Here is an 18283-nt window from a genome sequence, read left to right on the forward strand (position 1 = left end):
TACAAAAGCAGAAACACTAGTCTTTTCCCTAAGGGGTGAAGGTGAAGGGGATCTGGGCCAAAAGTCTTTTCAAAGACTTTTCAACTTGCATCTTGAATTTCATGATTGATAAGAAAACAGTGATAAGTTTCTCTGCTCTAATTTTGAATCATGAGGTTAAAGAAGCAAGCCATTGGCTGACAGGTTTGGTTGGAAGAGTGTCTGCGGGTGGTCCACAGTCTACTATTAAGGGCTGTAAAGCCAGTTGGTGAGGCGGAGGGTCACCAACCACAGTTAGCATCATGTGTCCTGAAGACCCCTAAATCAGGAAGGAATGGTAACCTTTGACCTCCAGGGCTTTATGGGAAAACAGCTACCTTATAACTTTGCCATTGTTCATTTTCCTGCTTCAGCCAAGTGCTGCAGTTTGTTCCCAGCTAGTGTGAGGTTACACTGTGGCTGCCAAAAAGAGCCAAAACTCTGAGCTGCTTTGTGGTATGCAAATGCTGATCTCAGTAATTTCGAAACAGCCAGCTTCTTTAACTCTGCAGAACAAAAACCTCACATTCAGGCATCTCTCCCAGAAATATCAAATGCGTGCCCTGAGGGTGGTTTCCTGAGATGGCGTCAGCCTGAGGGAATGTTCAAGGCTTCAGGGTCTCTAAACACCAAAAAAATGCAATGCAGGAGGAGCCACGACTAAGTCAGACTGTTTCTACAGTGACCCCAGTCCTCCTTCTGACTGCAGCGGTTAGACCGGGTAAAAACCACTCTTTCATGAAGAGATTCCTGCTGCCCATAGCATGACAGAGTGTTTTCCGTTGGTGCCTGGCAGGATAGGAAGGTTAGGAGACGTGACCATGATCAGGGAACCGGAAATGATGCATTATTAATTATGGTATAAAAAAATCATGTAACAACAAAAAGAAACAAAGAAGACATTTGAAAAACATACTTATGAATGGCTAAATGTATGTTCCCCTGATACAAAACATAAAATCATTTGGAAAAATCAGAGTGCCAAAGTGAATCCAGGTGTGAATGTTAAAATACCAGACAGGACAGGGGGTACGAGGTGAGTATGAAATGGGGCACTGAGAAGGGTCTGACCAGTGTTGCATTTGGCTCAGAGAGAGGAACCTGGCCGTCTGAATGTGTGAGACTAAAGAGAAGAGGACAGATACCCACAGCTGGGATCAGTCCAGGTGCCCCCCCCCATACCCCCACCAAACCCAGACCACCAGACATAAACTCAGCAAAATCCTGCTTGGTTTGTAAAGCAATGCAAGAAAATGACTACTACAGCGCACAGAACATGGACCCATGATAAGCCATTTCACACTATATGAGTTAATCTCATAATATCAATCTGGAAATCTAGACTTTCCAATAGGAGGAAGTTCAGAATCTTACATATTATACATAGGAAGAAATAGTTCGACATTTTGAAAAAAAATATGCTTTTTTGCTTTATTGCCGTGAGTTAGATGAGAAGATTGATACCACTCTCATATCTGCACGATAAATATGAAGTTACGGCCAGCAGATGGTTAGCTTAGCTTAGCATAAAGACTGGCTCTGTCCAAAGATATGGAGCTGATTTAATAAAGAAGATATAATGTGTTAATTAGTACGGTGTAAAGGTGGTGGTAGGTGAATTTTGTTATCTTTGGACATAGTCAGGGTAGCTGTTTCTTCCTGTTTTCAGTCTTTACGCTACGCTAAGCTAAATGGCTGCTGGTGGTAACTTCTTATTTCCCACAAAGACATGAGAGTGGTATCAAACATCTCATCTAATTCTCAGCAAGGAAGTGAATAAGGTTATTACCCAAAAAAGGAAACTACTTATTCCTTTAAGTACAGGACATGTGGGTAGATATCGTCAGGATCAGCGTAACCATTTTAGCAACCACATCATCAATATGTGATGCATGGACAGAGGCCGGTTTGCAGTGAGCGTAGGCTTTCCATCCTGCAGGTCATTCTGAGGTTAATTCTCAACTGGACATTTCTACAAAGTTGCCTCATCTTACTGTAACTCCATGACTGTGCTGTAGTGATTCATTCATTCTCTGGATTTTTTCCAAAATACCTTTTCCTTTTCAAATACAGTCTCACATTCTTGTTCTTGTTTGTAAATGGCGTCTGAGAAAAAAGAAAACATTCTTCATTTAGCTCTATTCATTACTACTCTCTGAAGTGAGCTTTGACCGTTACTGAGCTATTTCCAACTGGAGACCAGACTTGTTTTTCTGACCAGGACCCCTCACAATGTAGATGTGTGAACATGAGACTGTGGTCTAGCCAGTGTCTGACTAATGCTTCCACTACTGTGCATTTCTTCCATTTTACTCAGCTTTCCAGCCCCGCTGCACGTTCATCGACACGTGCCCCCCTGGATCCCCACCCACCCATCCACTCCCCGCCCCACCTTACAAAACATGGCAAGTATGAATGTTAATCACGCCAGAGTTTAGATGAAAAGCAAGAGAACAGCGAGGCTCTTTCAAATTACTTTCACATCTGCCCCACCCCACTTTCTGCCTCAACAGCCCCTAGTCTGACTTGACTGAGGAAGTGTGTGTGTGTGTGTGTGTGTGTGTGTGTGTGTGTGTGTGTGTGTGTCTGTGTGTGTGTATCTGGAATATCTATCACAGTGTGCTGCTCCCATCAGGGCAATGAAAATGAATTATTACTACAGGTAAATACACGCACGTACACATCTCAAACGAATTCATAAATGAGTATTTTATAACTGAAATATGTAGGCGGTGTTAGCTGAGCCTAACTACAGCATGACATATTATTGCATATTAATCAAATTACAACAGTTTAATGCAATATTGTTCATATTTGTGGGTAATGATTTTTCTTTTTTATTCATTCTCCAGAAACTGACTGGATGAGAACTAATTTGAAGTCTTAATGGTCTGCGTCCAAATGGCTTATCATGTAGTCAAAGGAATACTTCATCAGTTTGGGAAAAACTGCTTATTTGTTTTCTTGCTGAGGGTTAGATGAGACACTTGATACCACTCTCACACACACTCTTTTAAATATGAAGCTGCAGCACAAAGATGGTTTAGATTAGCATAAAGACTGGAAACAGAAGGAAAGAGCAGGCCTGGCTCCATCCAAAAGTCAAAGAAATCCCCCTACCAGCACCTGCAAAACTCTCTGATTAACATTTTCATCTATTTTGTTTAATCTGCAGACACAGAAATGTGAAAAAACAACAGATTGTAGTTTCACAGGGGGTTACCTGCCAGACATTTTCTTGTTGGACAGCAGTTACTCCCTCAAGTCTTGTCAATGTGAGATTTCCACACGACCAGCCAAAAAATAATCCAGCACATAACTTCCCATTAAATAATTTCTACACTTCAGTATTTGTACGGATTAAGCACACAAGATTGAATAAATCGAATTAAAATGAGCTTTAGAGGTGCTAATAGGCAGATTTTGTTACCTTTGGTAAGAGCCAGGCTAGCTGTTTCCCTCTCCAGTTTATATGCTAAACTAACCTGGTTGTAGTTTCATATGTAATAGAAAGAGAGGGACACTGATTTTATCTAACTCTCAGAAAGAAAATTAATAAAATGAAACAGCACTGTAAACCAAATTGTAGATTGGGGATTTAAAACCATTTAAGATGTTAACTGCATTACAGTAGCATTGACAAACATTGTTTTTTAATGATTCATGAGCACCTTTAACTTACATCTGAACAATTTAATTTACGTAATATCTATACTTTAGTCTTAATGCATACAGTATGTGCAGTGCACATATAATAATTCACATCTACTGAACCAGCCCAGTGTGCAAATGGTAAATCATAAAGTGCAGGCATGAATAATGACAGTCAGGACTTTGGACACTGTGCAGCCAAGAGGAGAGTTGAGGCCACATTGGAATCCAGCTGTTGAACATGTGGTGGATCTGTCTGCTACTCTATCCATAAGAGAGAGAAACTGGCTTCAGCCTCCTGACATGAATCAACCTTTTCTCCCTTCGATCATTCTCCTCCTCACAAGGCTCTTGCATACGAATCCAACTTTGGCTCAGGTTTCCTTTTGTTGTATAGCACAGAATGTGCAGAACTGAAATTCTTGTAAGAGGACACCGTCACGCCTCGTGCAGAAGTGCAGCCTTTGCCCTGCAAAGAATCAACAGGCTCTTGACTGCTGCATTCTGTTATCACAACTGGCTTCTGACGTGTTTGTGTTGCCTCAAGATCTAAGTGTTTGGTCCAAATAAATACACCAGATGGTCAGGGGGCCAACTGCAGCTGCTTTTGGTGCTGATTTTTTTCTCATGCATTCAGAACTCATCTACATTTGTAATCTGTTTAAAATGTATGAGGTTCTGAAAGCATGAAAATCGCTTACTTTCTTTACTTGAATAATCAAAATGTATGAATAGGAGATATTCAAGCTTACGTGACTTCCCATTGGAAACTTCTCTTCTGCAGGGAACAATGTATTACGCAATGATTACACAAGTAACCCAGCAATGCCAACGTTTTGGAAAACACACAGTAAATAACATCCTGAAATAAATAACTCAACCTGTAATTATCCTTAAATGACATGTCACGCTCTCTCATAAACATCTAACATATACAAACTGAAACTTCAGACATCTTCTAATGGAGGAGATCCTGTGAGCACTGATGACACGTGCAGTGTACCATTCCCACGTGAACAACAGCTGAACATGGCTGAGTTGGTTAAAAAGTCCCCACTAACAGATGATAAACAAAGTTTCCTGCCATTCCACTGTTTGGTTCTGCTGACGAATGTAATCCCCCCCTACTGACTGAAAGACTTGTGTTTGTGTCAAGCACATGCCAATAAATAACAGAACTGTGCGTTAGACAAATTGAAGAAAAAAGACATCAAATAAAAACTTTGTGCGTAATTAAATAGATTCCAGTTGTTGGAATGGTAGGTTGAATTAGAGGCTGCACCTTTAATTAATTAACATTACATTCATGGTAACGATTCAGTCACACAGGAACGTATGCAATGCTGTTCTTTAAGAGGTATTGCATAACCAGCTGAGGGAGGTTGTAATGGAGTAAACCTGTAAACCTCCAGAGGTCAGATCAGTAGCAGACAGCATTATAGACAGACATAACTTAGACGAAGCAGCAATCAGGAGGGTCAGAGCTTAAATGGCGACTCTGACAGGAGCTTTGACTGTGAGAAAAAAACACTAGTTTTCAGCAAAATGACTGATATTTTGTTAATGCCCTAATACTATATTAAGCCATTATGTTTTTATATCTCTATGTGTGCTCAATGCATATATCCCGCTGCATACCCAAATGCCAAACAAATAAAGAGCAAATAAACAAATAAAGTGATAGATTGATATTAGTTGTGCCTTTTGAATAACACGTCTTTTTTTTTTTTTGACTCTGCTAAAATTGTAGACGTGCAACTCGTGCCATTGGAATCTGCTGTTTTCATTAATGACAGACTGATGTTTTCGGTAGACTGTCATTTGTGGTCAAAGCTGAACTTGCCGAACTGAGCTGTTATGGTCTTATCTTCACATATCCCCATATACTGTAAAATAGTCTCATGATGTACCTCACAAAAACAAAATAATTACTGTTTGAAGCAACTCTGTGACCTGTAGATTTGGTCTGATATACTTGAAAAACTACTCAATACATAATAAAAGAAATTGCTGCTAATACAAATTCTGCAAGACAAATTCAGATTCTAAACTTAAATCATATGAGAATGATCAGACACGTCACCGACATTATGAAACCAGTTTACCTTTTCGAAAGTTTAAAGTTATTCATATGACGGGGAAGATACTGATTGCTTTACTTTTATTATTATATTATATTATTATTTATTTTTTGATGTTGACCTTTACTTGGAGTGTAGTACACTTATGTTTAGGGTGTAAACTTTCCACATTGCACAGAATGTCAATTCATGCTGTGAATAAACAGATTGAAGGAACAGTGCTGCCCATTGCTGACGTCAGCTCAAGCATGGTTAAAAAGGTGTATGGCTTTGGCCAGACTGAGGAAATATTTACAGGGTGTGGGGCTGAAATGCAGTAACACCCCAGAGACCCTAAATACACACAACAAATAGGGAACAAGAGGGTGCTGCTTATATACACGACCTGTAAAAATAAGAAAACTATGAATAGGGCTCATTAGTCCATAATTAAATATTTCAATTTCTCCTTTCTTTCATTTCTCCATTCCCATGACTCAGCTAGGCATGAGAAAGATACACAAGGATTTCAGATGGTGTTCACGAGCATGTTGTCGGATATAATCCAGTAAAAAAAAACACAGTCACTCTTCTGGCTGTTGTAGAGAGAAGGATAAAAAAGGCGACTCTACCTCTGCACATCCAGTACAGACAAACTATTTTGTTAATATGAAGGCAGTAGAAAAGTGTAAGAACACTGTCTTCTAAGCTGCCAAAGAAATGTTGCTTCATCTCTATCAAACTGGTTTTAATTAGGAAACCCTCTGTGGCGGTGAGTGTTTTTAATAATTTGTTCCCAGACAAGCTGAAGGAATGCTTCTATCTTCTATTCTCCCTCTCTCTCCCTCCAGTAACATTCAAAAACCCACACTGACTTTCCATCCGGTACAGAGGCGTTCTGTGCTGCCAGACAGGATGGTCTTCCCCCTCTCTGAGTCATCTCCAAAATCTCCCCGGCTGCAGAGTGGGGGTCTGCTGAGGGCAGGCATAGACTAATAGGAGCCTGGCAAAGTCATTAGTGCAAATGGTGGCACAGACAGCTCAACATTATATGTCATTCTTTGCTGACTAACGGATTATTTGACTAGCCTAATATCATGGCAGATCTGACTACCTGCATGGAAGAACCGCTGTCTGGTTTTGTCCAGACTTACAGATTTAGTATCCATTAGGCCATTTTTTCACTTACTAGTTTTATCCATTTAATCATGGATTACAAAATACTGGTTTCACCAGCTGTTCGTAAATTCTTATTAACTTTGGCTACTTATAAGTGGAGAATTACTCATTACAAAATTAAAACAGATTGCACACATTCTAGTTCATATGTAGAGATTAGTTGTGACTAAACATTTACACCTACAAACTGCCAGGTAAATTTGTATAGATAGCTAGCTTTACTAATAATAGTAACGTTAGCTTCCTGATAGATTAATGGAGAGCAAGAAGTAGCAGAGGTGATGGGATATGGTCAATACATCTGATCTGACACTAAAATGTTGTTTACTAATGATATAAACTACTTAAATTATGTCACAAATTACAAAACGATCTAACAGGCACCATTAGACTTAATGACCAAATAACGTCAGTATGAATACACCATCTTTTTCTTTGCGTGTGCATATGCAGTATACATACAAAAAAAAGTCACACCTACAAGTAAGTAAGCTTAATATATTGTTTGGTCTTGAAACTGTAATATTTTGAATTTATGTTACAGCTTGTGAAGCTAAGGTTCCTGTTTAAGCTACATTTCTTTAAGTGTACGGTGTTAATTATGTTTGCTATCATCCACTTCACACATTACTTATATATACTTATAACACATCTCTTAAGTTTTAAAGGTGCAACCTAATGTAGGTAATGCAGGTAATGTGGTTTGAAATTGGCTTGTAGTTACTAAGAACACAGGAATGACTTTTAACCACAAACTTAGTTGGGGATTGACGAATAGCTGCTGCAACCCAGTCCTGTCCTGTAAGCAGATTTTCAAGCACCAGAGTTGGAACAAGGGTGTGAAAGTCATTCAATGTACCAAAAAGACAAATGGATGACAAATATTTCATCATTATTATTATTAGTATTTTTCATCATTTTACAATAGTAAACTACAACAATCTGAAGACTGTGTTTTCATGTAGTAATATATTGCTCCTCTTAATATGAAGAGACAGACAATTCATATAATCCACGGCTCAGCCTGGAGAGTTGGCAGTATTTGAAGAAAGCAGTTCACGTCAAGCTCATTGGAGCAATGCACTACTAAGATATAGTTTTTCTCTCATCCCAAGCCTGTCCTCTGTTCTTTTTATATTGTGCCGAACATCTGTTCAGGATACGTGTGTGCACCTGAACCATGTGTGGATATTACTTGAGTGTGTTATGTGATCAAGTGATCCCACCCTGGTGTTACATTTAGTGTGAGTTTACATGTGTATATGCACCTATTTACTGTAAGTGTAATGTATACGTGCAGGTTTCATAGCGTACACATCTGTCAGCGTGTTGTTCCATGTGAACCTACCTCCTCGCTGTTGGCCTGGTTCCGGATGAACTTGAAGCCAGGAATGCGCTTCTGGTTGCACACCACCCCGACATCCTCTGAATGTTTGCAGTCAGACACTCCGAAGCCGTTGGACTCACACTGAGCCAGGCTCTTCTCTCCACCAGTGCAGTGCACATTGTCTAGCCAGATACGGCCTGTAGCAGAGAGGCATTGATAAGAGTGAATGAACACATGTTCTGACGTAGATGAAGGTTTCCTTTTAGAGAACCCAGTAAGTTTGTTTTTGCTCATCTTTCAATCTACAGTTTTTTTTAACCATGAGGAGTTACTGCTTTTCTTTGTCTTATGTGATCTTAACATCTTTGGGTCTTGGACAAACAAAATGAGCGATTTGGAAACGTCACCTAGGAAACTGTGATTGGCTTTTGTCCCATTTTATAGACCAAATGATTAATCAATTATTTGTGAAGAAAATAATCATCAGTTACAGATGGAGTATATGTTTACTGTCCGCAACTTTTAGAATCATCTTGATGCTGCTTTCTTGGCCTACAGGTCTCACTTTAAGAGAGTTTTGTTTTTTATGTGTGCCCTGGTGAAATAACAAAAAAAGAAAATTAAAATGATGAATGCTGTACTTTAGGGCAATTATGATATGTTACCATATGAGTTTGATCCTTGTTATCAGAAATCAAGCTCTTTGCACAGGCAGGGCTGGTAACACACTCTTCCTAACAGGGGATTACTTCATTTGAAACAACCCCTTCAAAGGAAGGATCAATCCTGAGCTGTGCGTCACATCCTATTGACATCTATTTCACCATTTCCACTTTAGTCTATTCACAGAGACAGTAAACTTACTCACGTGGATATGTGTTTGGTTTCTAACTTAACCTGACGCATTTTTTCAGCTAATAGCTGGCCAATAAATGTTGTCATGGCTGAAGCGGATCATCTGCTGTCCAGCTGGATGTTCTGAATCAGTCAGCTAAAGAAAACCACATAACTGTGGCCATGGAAACTGCTAACAGACTGCTCATCATCTAGACAATCTCAACATGTTGCCGAGGAACATCCTGATCATACCAAGAAAGTGACTACATGTTGTACGGTCACGTAGCCTCCTCCTGGCAGCACATTATTACCTCTGGAACATTTTTTTCAAAATAAAAGGCACGTTTTCTGGCGCTGAAGCACAGCAGAGTGAGAACCAGCTTGGTCTCAGTAAACCTCTGTCTAAACAAATATTCAGCGTTGCCAATTGTGATAAATTTGGAATTGTTTTGTTAAAACCATCATTTGCAGGACTTATGGGAACATAATTTCACAAGCTGGTGAAAAGAGCGGGGAGCATAGCGTGCAGGGAGCCATTAATTGTCAAAAGGAGCTTTTATTGGCACATTAAATCAACCACATAGCCTAAACTCAAAGAGTCCCTAAGAAGATCTGAATAAAAAAGATTTTGTGATGTTATAGATTGAGTTTGCATATGATAGCTGTGTAAAGACAACTTGGGGTCCGATTAACAACCAGGCAGGAACAACACGTTGCATCCAAAAGGGATATCCTTGTACTTGTTATGTAGTTATGTCATCAATTAAAAACATTTGGTGGTTTCTTTCACCAGTCATCATGATAATGGAAAATGGAAAATGCTCTTGATCACTTTTATAGCCATGTGTCTCCACTAACAACAAGAAAACAAAAAACAGTTCCCCTTCTCACACATGCACACAGCCTCAAATACTCTTAAAATGATTCTCTTTCAAACTAAACATCTATTTGTCAAGAGGAAGACAGGAACCCTCCTCATAATAAATATTTGGTAATGGCACAATACTTTTTCTGCACTCACTTTATGTTAAAATTAAACTTGCCGTCCCCTCACACCCCTCTTAGTTTTATAACATTCAAAGTGGCACACGTGCATTTTAGTAAACTTGCAGAAACACTCTAATCCAATCCCAAATGCCTCCACCTTTATATATTGTATCTACACCACTGCTAAAATTAAGTGCAAACAGTTGCCTTTCTGCACTGCCAGAACATGCATATACATCTAACTGGTTGTTAATTGCTTCTCATAAAACAGTATCTGCAGGCAACATTATATGCGTGGGGTGTATGACTTCATGAATGTGATTCTTTAAGTTGCTGTAATGACTGTGGTGTTTTGGGAAGCAAATTACTTAATTACTTCACTTTTGAAGTGGCTGGGTGGATGTGTCTGACCGAGTGGGAAAACATGTGCCTTTAACAAGGGACACTGTTTTAATTAACAGCTACCAACTTACATGTACCGCCGGCAGCCAGCAGCTATTGCATTTACAGAGATGGGAATCTCATCAGGGTTGTTTCTTTTTACAGTAAATGAGGAATTCATACGTGACACAGCAAAAGGAGATGAGATTATGTCTGTGTGAATCCGGTTTACACACCCAGTGTTTCCAGTCCTGACCCCGACCCCACCTACTTCTCATGCTCTGAACTGACTGGCGTCTCTCACGTCTCCTCTAATGGGGAAACCAGTGACTGAGGGTTTTGAGCAGCCAGACAGGGGGAAACATGTACCTCATTCAAGGATTTCCGTGGAACATTTGAAACTGTATGAAGAGATATGCTGCGTTTGAATGTGTGTGATTGGCCGACTTGCAGTTTACTGAGTTTAACACCCTATAACCCTCACCTCAGGTCTCAGGCAGCTGAATAAAATGGTTTTTGAGATGAATATTTAAGGTTTTTGATTAAATAACAAAAGATTTACATCAAATTCTTGAAACCAACAAATACTTCTCCCTGCTAGTTTTCTTACCGTCTCCTTTTCCGTACTTGGCAGAGGGCAACCAGGACTCGGCGCCCACGAACCCAAGCTCTCTGCACACCACTTGGGCAGCGTAGATGGAGAAGTCATCATCACACACTGTCCCCCACTCTCCATTGTAGAATACCTCCACCCGGCCCTCGTAGTGTTTCCGCTTCTCACCAACTAGACGGAGCTGGATTGCAGGGGTGCCAGAGTCTGACTGGGCGTTGCACAGCGCCAGCATGCACAGCAAAGTGAAGAAGAGACATTGAATGGCAACTGGGCGCACCATGATGCAGGAGGAGGGAGGAGAAGACAGAGATCTGGAGGGAGATTATAAGACAAAAGATTGTTAACATCAACATCGGAGGCTATTTTAAACTGAATAATGCTGTACTGAACTATACTTTAGATTATTTTGAGATAGAATGGGATTTAAAAGCAGCCTTTTCCTAATCTAAAGAGTTAAAAATGAGGGCTGAATGTCATCTGAAGACAGGAAGAGGCAGAGAGTAATTTGTGGTGTGTGGTGGTTTTCTCCATAATTTAGGCCAGTGAGCAGTTTCAGTATAAAATCATGTGCAGTAACAGTTTGGTTTGGCCATCGTCAGGCTACCAGAGACCCCACACTGGCCTCTGTGAAACCACAAGTATACGTTCCAGGATCACTGACAGAATTCACCACAGTTTCACAATATAGTGAACAAACAGTGAAGATACAGTTGACTGCCAATAAAACAGAGAAGAAGCAGAATTTGTCAGGGATTCGGTGAGAATGAAGGTTACAGTATGTTGCTGAGACAAGGATTCCTCACTCTGTCTGCCTGACAGCCTAATGGAGAGCAAATGTGTGCTCCTGCAGGGTGGGTGCTGCACCTCTCATTTATCTACTGATCTGTGCCTAGAGGCTGCGCAACTGAAGTTCAGACGGAAAGTTGACTCCACCTCAGTATTTCATGGTAAACCATGAAAGTGTCAGTGGAGGGACCAGAAGCCCTCCGGGAGGAATGTTCCTGGAGTTTAAGGAGGGGAGGAAGACAGTGAAAGTAAGGAGACCTCCACGTCTTTAGTGTTTTTAAGGAGGAGGGGGTTGCTTTCCGAGTTGACGTCATAGTAACAGCCAAACAAACTCAGAGCGCACAGGCTTGAAAAAACACACTCAATAAACCATTAGACATCACTTGTGATCCTCTGAGTGACACGTCTGGTTTATTTTCCCATTAAAGTAAAGTGCTCATCAGGAGGGAGGAGCTACCTCAGTTTGGCCAATTTTCACTGCGCCTCTTGACACAGCAGCAAATTCAACACAGAGAGTGAAAGAGTCAGCAATATGTACGTTTTGTCCACCCGAGTTCAGAGTGCACTTATGAACATATCTGAATGAACAAACATCAGGTCAATCAACACGCATTAACTCCACATATCTTTTTATGAAAGATTAACACTTAACACTTGGATATCTGTTATGTATGATCTAGACAGTAGGCTACCTCTTACAAAACCAGTGAAGACACACCCACTTCCTACAGAACAATGTGCACAGTTAACGCTTTAATCTGGCTCAGATATTTGGTTTTGGTCTATAATTACAGCAGTTTGTAAATGATTATTTTATTTTATTTTTTATTTTAGATTTAACATGCAAGTCTTGCATTAGAACAATACATTTAAACAATAGGTGGAGGCTGTCTGTCAGTGAAAGGTAACCAAGGACTGTCAAGTCAACTGGAAAATCCAAAATCCCACATCCTGAATGTATCGCTTTCTCAGTCAAAGCCAGTGCTTTTGTATTGTCTATTGTTCATTTGTGAAAAGCATAAATCAACCATCAAGTGGCTCTTCAGCCCTGACCGGCTCAGATCCAAATATTCAGAGTGAATGATGAAAGAAAGACCTCATGGATGTATGGAGAGTCAGAAGAGTCCTGCAGCTTCTTGTGGCACCCATAGTATAAGATTAATGTCAGTTTCTGTTGGACTTGGGTTATTACTTTTGTATTACAGCATTGCAACACACTCTTAGCCCATGTTCAGATTAAGTTAACTTTTGGTTGGTACAACTCTTCAATGGGAAACAACTATGAGATATAAAGTAAAACTAAACTACTTTTTACAAAGAGAAAAAATGTGAATGTACATCATATTTATGTTCCAAGTCGTACAGAGGGGATGGAAAAAAATTAAAGAAAATTATGTCTGCAGAAAGTCTGCTATCTCAAAAAGTTTTGCACATCCAGGCACGTGCGAAACAACATCCCATCAGTGGTGGACGCGCTTGAGATAAATTGAAGGGGAAAAGACACACTTACTTTGACAGACGAAGAACAAGCAGTACACCCTTCACTGGACGCAGACCTTTAGCTTTACAACCTGCTGGAGAGGATGAGACGTGAAACAGCGGTTCTTTGTCCCTTTAGTACTCTCCTGGCCGTTTTCTCTGCTCCCCTCACAGCTGGCAGCGCGCTCCCGTCCCACTCCTCACCACAGTGAGCAGCCAATGAGCAGCCGCCTCAGCATCCTGAACCCGCCCCCCTCCAGCACAGTCACCAGGGTTACAAAAACACTCAGCTGGAGTTGGAAAGATCCTGGACCTGGATCTGTGGATTATGAAACCCATCTATTTGAAATGATATATAACAACGTTTTGTAACTTCATATACACAAAGCCCAAGACTGAAACTTCATTTTTTCATTCGATTTGGAAAGATTATTGACCTCCAATAACTTTTTTTGACATAGATTATTAGTTGAAATCATATCAAATCATATTTTATTCATGAACTGTTCATGGAGTGCCTATACTGATCAAGAAACTTCTTCCCAGCCCATTGTTGATGGTCCAAAACTGTTTCAAAGCATCAGAAGTCTAATGTTGGGACGATGGGGCACCTGGAGTGTATCTTTAAAGTTTGGTATAAGTGTAAAGCTTAGTCAAGGCTCATACTGCTGATTCCACTGAGAATCAATTGTTTTCGTTCACCTGTCCATACAGACTATAGTTTGCCACCATTTCTATCAAACAACATCAAATTTAAGTCCATCAGTATCTTTCCATCACGGGAAGACAAACTACAAACAGTGGACAGCAGACAAACTAAAGAGAGCAATATTTTCTTGAAACCAAATCAGTGATAAAATGATGGTGAATATTCCTACAAAGGGGCACAATTTAAAGAAAACTTGAGAGCAGCCACGTCATCACTTCAACTCAAAGCACGACAAGCAGGAAACTCAACTTAAATATAAAGAAGAAAACTTTCCAGACAGTATCTGTGAGTGATCTTTACACACCATGGTGTGTCTGAGGACACCATGTGGTGAGAAGGTGCTGCCAAGACTGACCCGGGGATGTGGCAGATGAAATGATTACATGAACACAACTTCAGACAAATATGTCCATATGTACATGCAATTAAGAGCTTAAACATTGGTGCCTTATAAGAGCTGTGTTTTGAATTTACAGATGTGAGTGACATAAAATCCTATTATCATCAACACATTACATTAATCTTTCTTTGCTTCTTGATGTTTATGTACTGATAAAAATCTTGAATGTCCTCAAATTTCAAACTTGTTGTGGCGTGCTGGAGCCAGACAAAGAATTGTCATCAGATCAAGTGTCACATTATTACATTAGAGTTTCTTTGTTACAATTGTTTCTTTACAACAATTGTTGTAAACTAGGGGCCATCATGAAGAGCGCTGACTCTTTTCCATTTGACTAGTAAGTACTTTTTCATTTTTTTAATTTAATTTTAGCCACTGTGACTCACAATCCTTCATTAACCCCAAACAATTAGTAATTTATACATTGTTCTGTATGAAGAAATATCTTTGCAGTAAATCTGGTGGCACAGTTTGGCTACAGCAATCAAACTTAATGGCCACATTTGGTAAACTAGTTTTCCTCAAACAGGTTTGGTTACAGGAGGAGTGTTTTAGGGAGGCAGTTGTGATTTAATGAGGATGACCACTTGTTTCCTCTGAGTAAATTTCATTGAGTTACATCAGGAAAAATATCAGACAGGAAGCAATATCAGCACACTGACCACTCTGCTCTTGGGCTAAACGTTTAGTAGAGTGTTAAGTGCCTACAAAATAAGTCAGCTAATAATATTCGGTAAGAAAGATTTACTTATCTCCTCTTTTGTCACATCTAGCTCCAAAATATGATCGACAGTACTGCTTTAGCCCAGGGGAACAGGAAGAAGGCGGTCTTTGCAATCAAGTCGCAACAGAACAGGAGAATGTTAAAGCAAGCACACAACTGCAAACATGGTGCTGACAGAGATCCCGGTCAGTAACCAAAGTACCTCATTTTTCAGTCTACAGTCTAAAAATGTAATCATTTGGGGTATTTTTTATTTCAATGTGATGACAAAATGAACACTGAAATAGTTAATAAATGGGCAGCTTCTACAAATGACTGGATCCCAGCACATGAGCTGAGATAGACTGCTCTGTTGATATGATATATATTTATGACTCTATTGTTGTGATTGTTAAATCTGACTGATAGAGGAAATTACAGGCTCTTGACTCACAAACAAACAAAGCACTGATGACATGTTTGTAAAAAGTAACAATACACTAAAGAGCATGAGCAGTGATGAAATTTGGCCTGTGGCTCCTCTGTAGGAATGAACAATGACAATGAATTTGTTCATCACTGCAGTGATAGTGGACTCAAATGTGTTTCTGTTTTGTGATGCACAGCTAAGGAGGAGACTGGCATAATAATAAATCTTAACCATTTATTCAGGAATGCACAAAATATAGCAGTTAACATACAATCTGAGTATACCCAATTCTTCAGTTTTACAAATATCAGGAACAAAATTCTGAATACTCTTTTCATAAAGTATAAAATTTATACATACTGTGACAATGGATTTGCATTTAAATCACCTTCGGACTACTGTAACACCACTACAACAGGACACTGTCACACTGAAACCATCTGATTTTTACACTGACATTTGGCAATTGATTGTGCTGACGTAAAAGAAGGTTTCCATGCAAAAGTCTGTCCTTTATATGAGATACATGTCTGACCGAGAATGCGCTTTTGTGCTCCTTCAAGTTCAATCAGACCAGAAAATGTTGAGTGGACATTTTACTGCATAATGATCATCTGCTCCCAAAACACAGGCCTTTATAATAAAGAGTAATGTTGTTCATCATGTGCACACATTGCTCACTGATCTGTTCCTGTAGGTAAAGCATTAAAACTGCAAACCCATTATAACTCAAGATATTTGTTGTTCAAGATATTTTCATTGTACAAGAAATATAATGTATACAGTACACTTTGGCAACAGAGTTAGCAAACAACTGCATGGAGGAACTAAAAAACCAAAACGTTTTTTTTGTTTTACATAGACAAAATAAAGGCACACCAGCAACACGTGGGCTCACAGATAAAATATGAATACAATCCAAAAATATCTACATGGCAGCGGAAGAATGTGCCTTTTTCCATACTCAGAGAGAAGGAAAATGAAACATGGCACATAGTTTAATATTGCAGTATAATAAGAGAAAAGTTTTTACTGCTTTAAACTTTCACCTCCACCCATCACTGTCAAACTCCCATCAAGATACTATATAACTGTGTGTAAAGTGTGATTCTCTTAAGTGCTCTTCATAATTAACAATCCCAGAGATGTATGAGGGTATAATGTACAAGATGTCAAAACGCTGTGCTTTAACTTCAAAATCTGCATAACTGAGGACTTCATCACACACTGCATATGTCACCCTGTGAAACAAGAAAGACAAACAAAGCAAAAGGCAACTTAAGAAATGCTCTGTAATATTACTTACAGCTCATTTGCGGATGAAAGAGGATAATCAGCAGAATTAAACTGTCTGCATGTCAAAGGAAATGCTGAATATGCTATGATCAGTTTAGGCACTCCATGAAGTGATTCGTCCGTTCTGTCTATATGTAGTACACTGTGGACGTGCTGTGGTAAAATATGTATGTCCACATTTTCTTTCCCTTAGTTTGATAATGGATTAATCATTTAACCTCAAAATAATCCTTTAAATCCATTACTAGAGATCCCAAAAAAAATCATGGCTGGAATGTCATCACAATGCTTCTCCTTCAAAAGAATGAAAATACCCCTCATGATAACTTTGTGCTTTTTGATTTACACAATGACATTATTGTTATGGTTTCATATTTCAGTCTGAAATCAATATGAGCAAGTGCAACCAATCTGTATTTCAATATTATATACTTTTGAAAAGAAAGAAAAACAAAGTTGAGATGTGCTGAAGTGTGTTCATATACAGAATTTACATCACATGCTGCAATGAGAGTTCGATTAAAGGCCTCTTATTCAGTTCCCAGTTTGGCAATCAGTTCATCGCAGATCTTGGTGAGCTCCTCGATCTCTTGATTCTGTGAGAGACAGAGACAGGAAGAATAGAGATGCCAGGATCAAAGTGTGTGTCTTTAAAGGTACAATAAAAGTCTCTGAATCTGTAAGCAGAGACAATGCTTCTCTGTAGTTTGCAGAAGAGTCAGAATTCACAAAATTTTTAAACTGGTCAGATCTGCAGAGCTGCATTTGAAACACTAATTGGTTGAGGAGGGACAGGTATTTGGTAACGCTATTGTTTGGCTAACATCCATCAAGAAAGTACAAAACAGTTAATAACATACTGTATACTTTTACTACTATTTTTCTTCTCTTTTCCACCTCATTGTGGTTTTAGTAAGTAAAACACTGACCCCTAGTGTTCAGTTTCATGTTGGCAAATATGCATTTATTACCACCACCAAGGTGGGTATCTTTTCACCCATCTCTTGTTTGCAGGATTACTCAAAAAGTACAGAACCGATTTGCACCGATTTGGATGGGACATGGGCCAGGCAAGAACCCAATAAACTTTGGGGGAGATCTGGATCATTTACTAGAAATATATGTTTTTTTGACATTGGCCTTGGTGGAGGTCTGTGCTCTCTAGTACAGTATGTGCTATGTTGAAGGACCCCCAAGGAATTAATGCTGCAGGGGTCATACTGAAAGCACAGTAAATTACGACCTTTTAATATCACTGTGATCAAACCAAATCATAAATGTGCTTTACATTTTGAGCCAAATGGGTTAGATTTAGAACAAAAATCTGATGAAGAACTATCTAGTTTCACAATCCAGGAATAGAAACTTTTCCAATAAAAGAGGAACAAAAAGTTATGTAGTTCCTCTTGGTGCAAGAAGTGAGAAGC

The 18283-nt window shown here is 39.4% G+C and overlaps 2 protein-coding genes across 4 annotated transcripts in view; both read right to left on the reverse strand.

The window, feature by feature from the left end:
- Positions 1–13718, reverse strand: part of loxl2a (lysyl oxidase-like 2a) — a 30253-nt gene extending 16535 nt beyond the window's left edge. The window contains exons 1-3 of the mRNA XM_056386153.1: positions 13350–13718; positions 11051–11364; positions 8257–8432 (exon numbers count right to left, since the gene is read on the reverse strand). Of these exons, the coding sequence (XP_056242128.1) occupies positions 8257–8432; positions 11051–11333 (459 nt within the window). The 5' untranslated portion in view covers positions 11334–11364; positions 13350–13718. The remainder of the gene's footprint in view (positions 1–8256; positions 8433–11050; positions 11365–13349) is intronic.
- A 2062-nt stretch (positions 13719–15780) lies between these two features.
- tacc1 (transforming, acidic coiled-coil containing protein 1) overlaps positions 15781–18283 on the reverse strand; it is a 31175-nt gene continuing 28672 nt past the window's right edge. For all 3 annotated transcript variants that reach the window (XM_056386122.1, XM_056386113.1, XM_056386104.1), the window contains one exon: positions 15781–17452. In XM_056386122.1, coding sequence (XP_056242097.1) covers positions 17387–17452 — 66 coding nt within the window. In that variant the 3' untranslated portion in view covers positions 15781–17386. The remainder of the gene's footprint in view (positions 17453–18283) is intronic.

Source organism: Seriola aureovittata, chromosome 2 (genome assembly GCF_021018895.1).
Source record: "Seriola aureovittata isolate HTS-2021-v1 ecotype China chromosome 2, ASM2101889v1, whole genome shotgun sequence".
NCBI classification, from domain to species: domain Eukaryota; kingdom Metazoa; phylum Chordata; class Actinopteri; order Carangiformes; family Carangidae; genus Seriola; species Seriola aureovittata.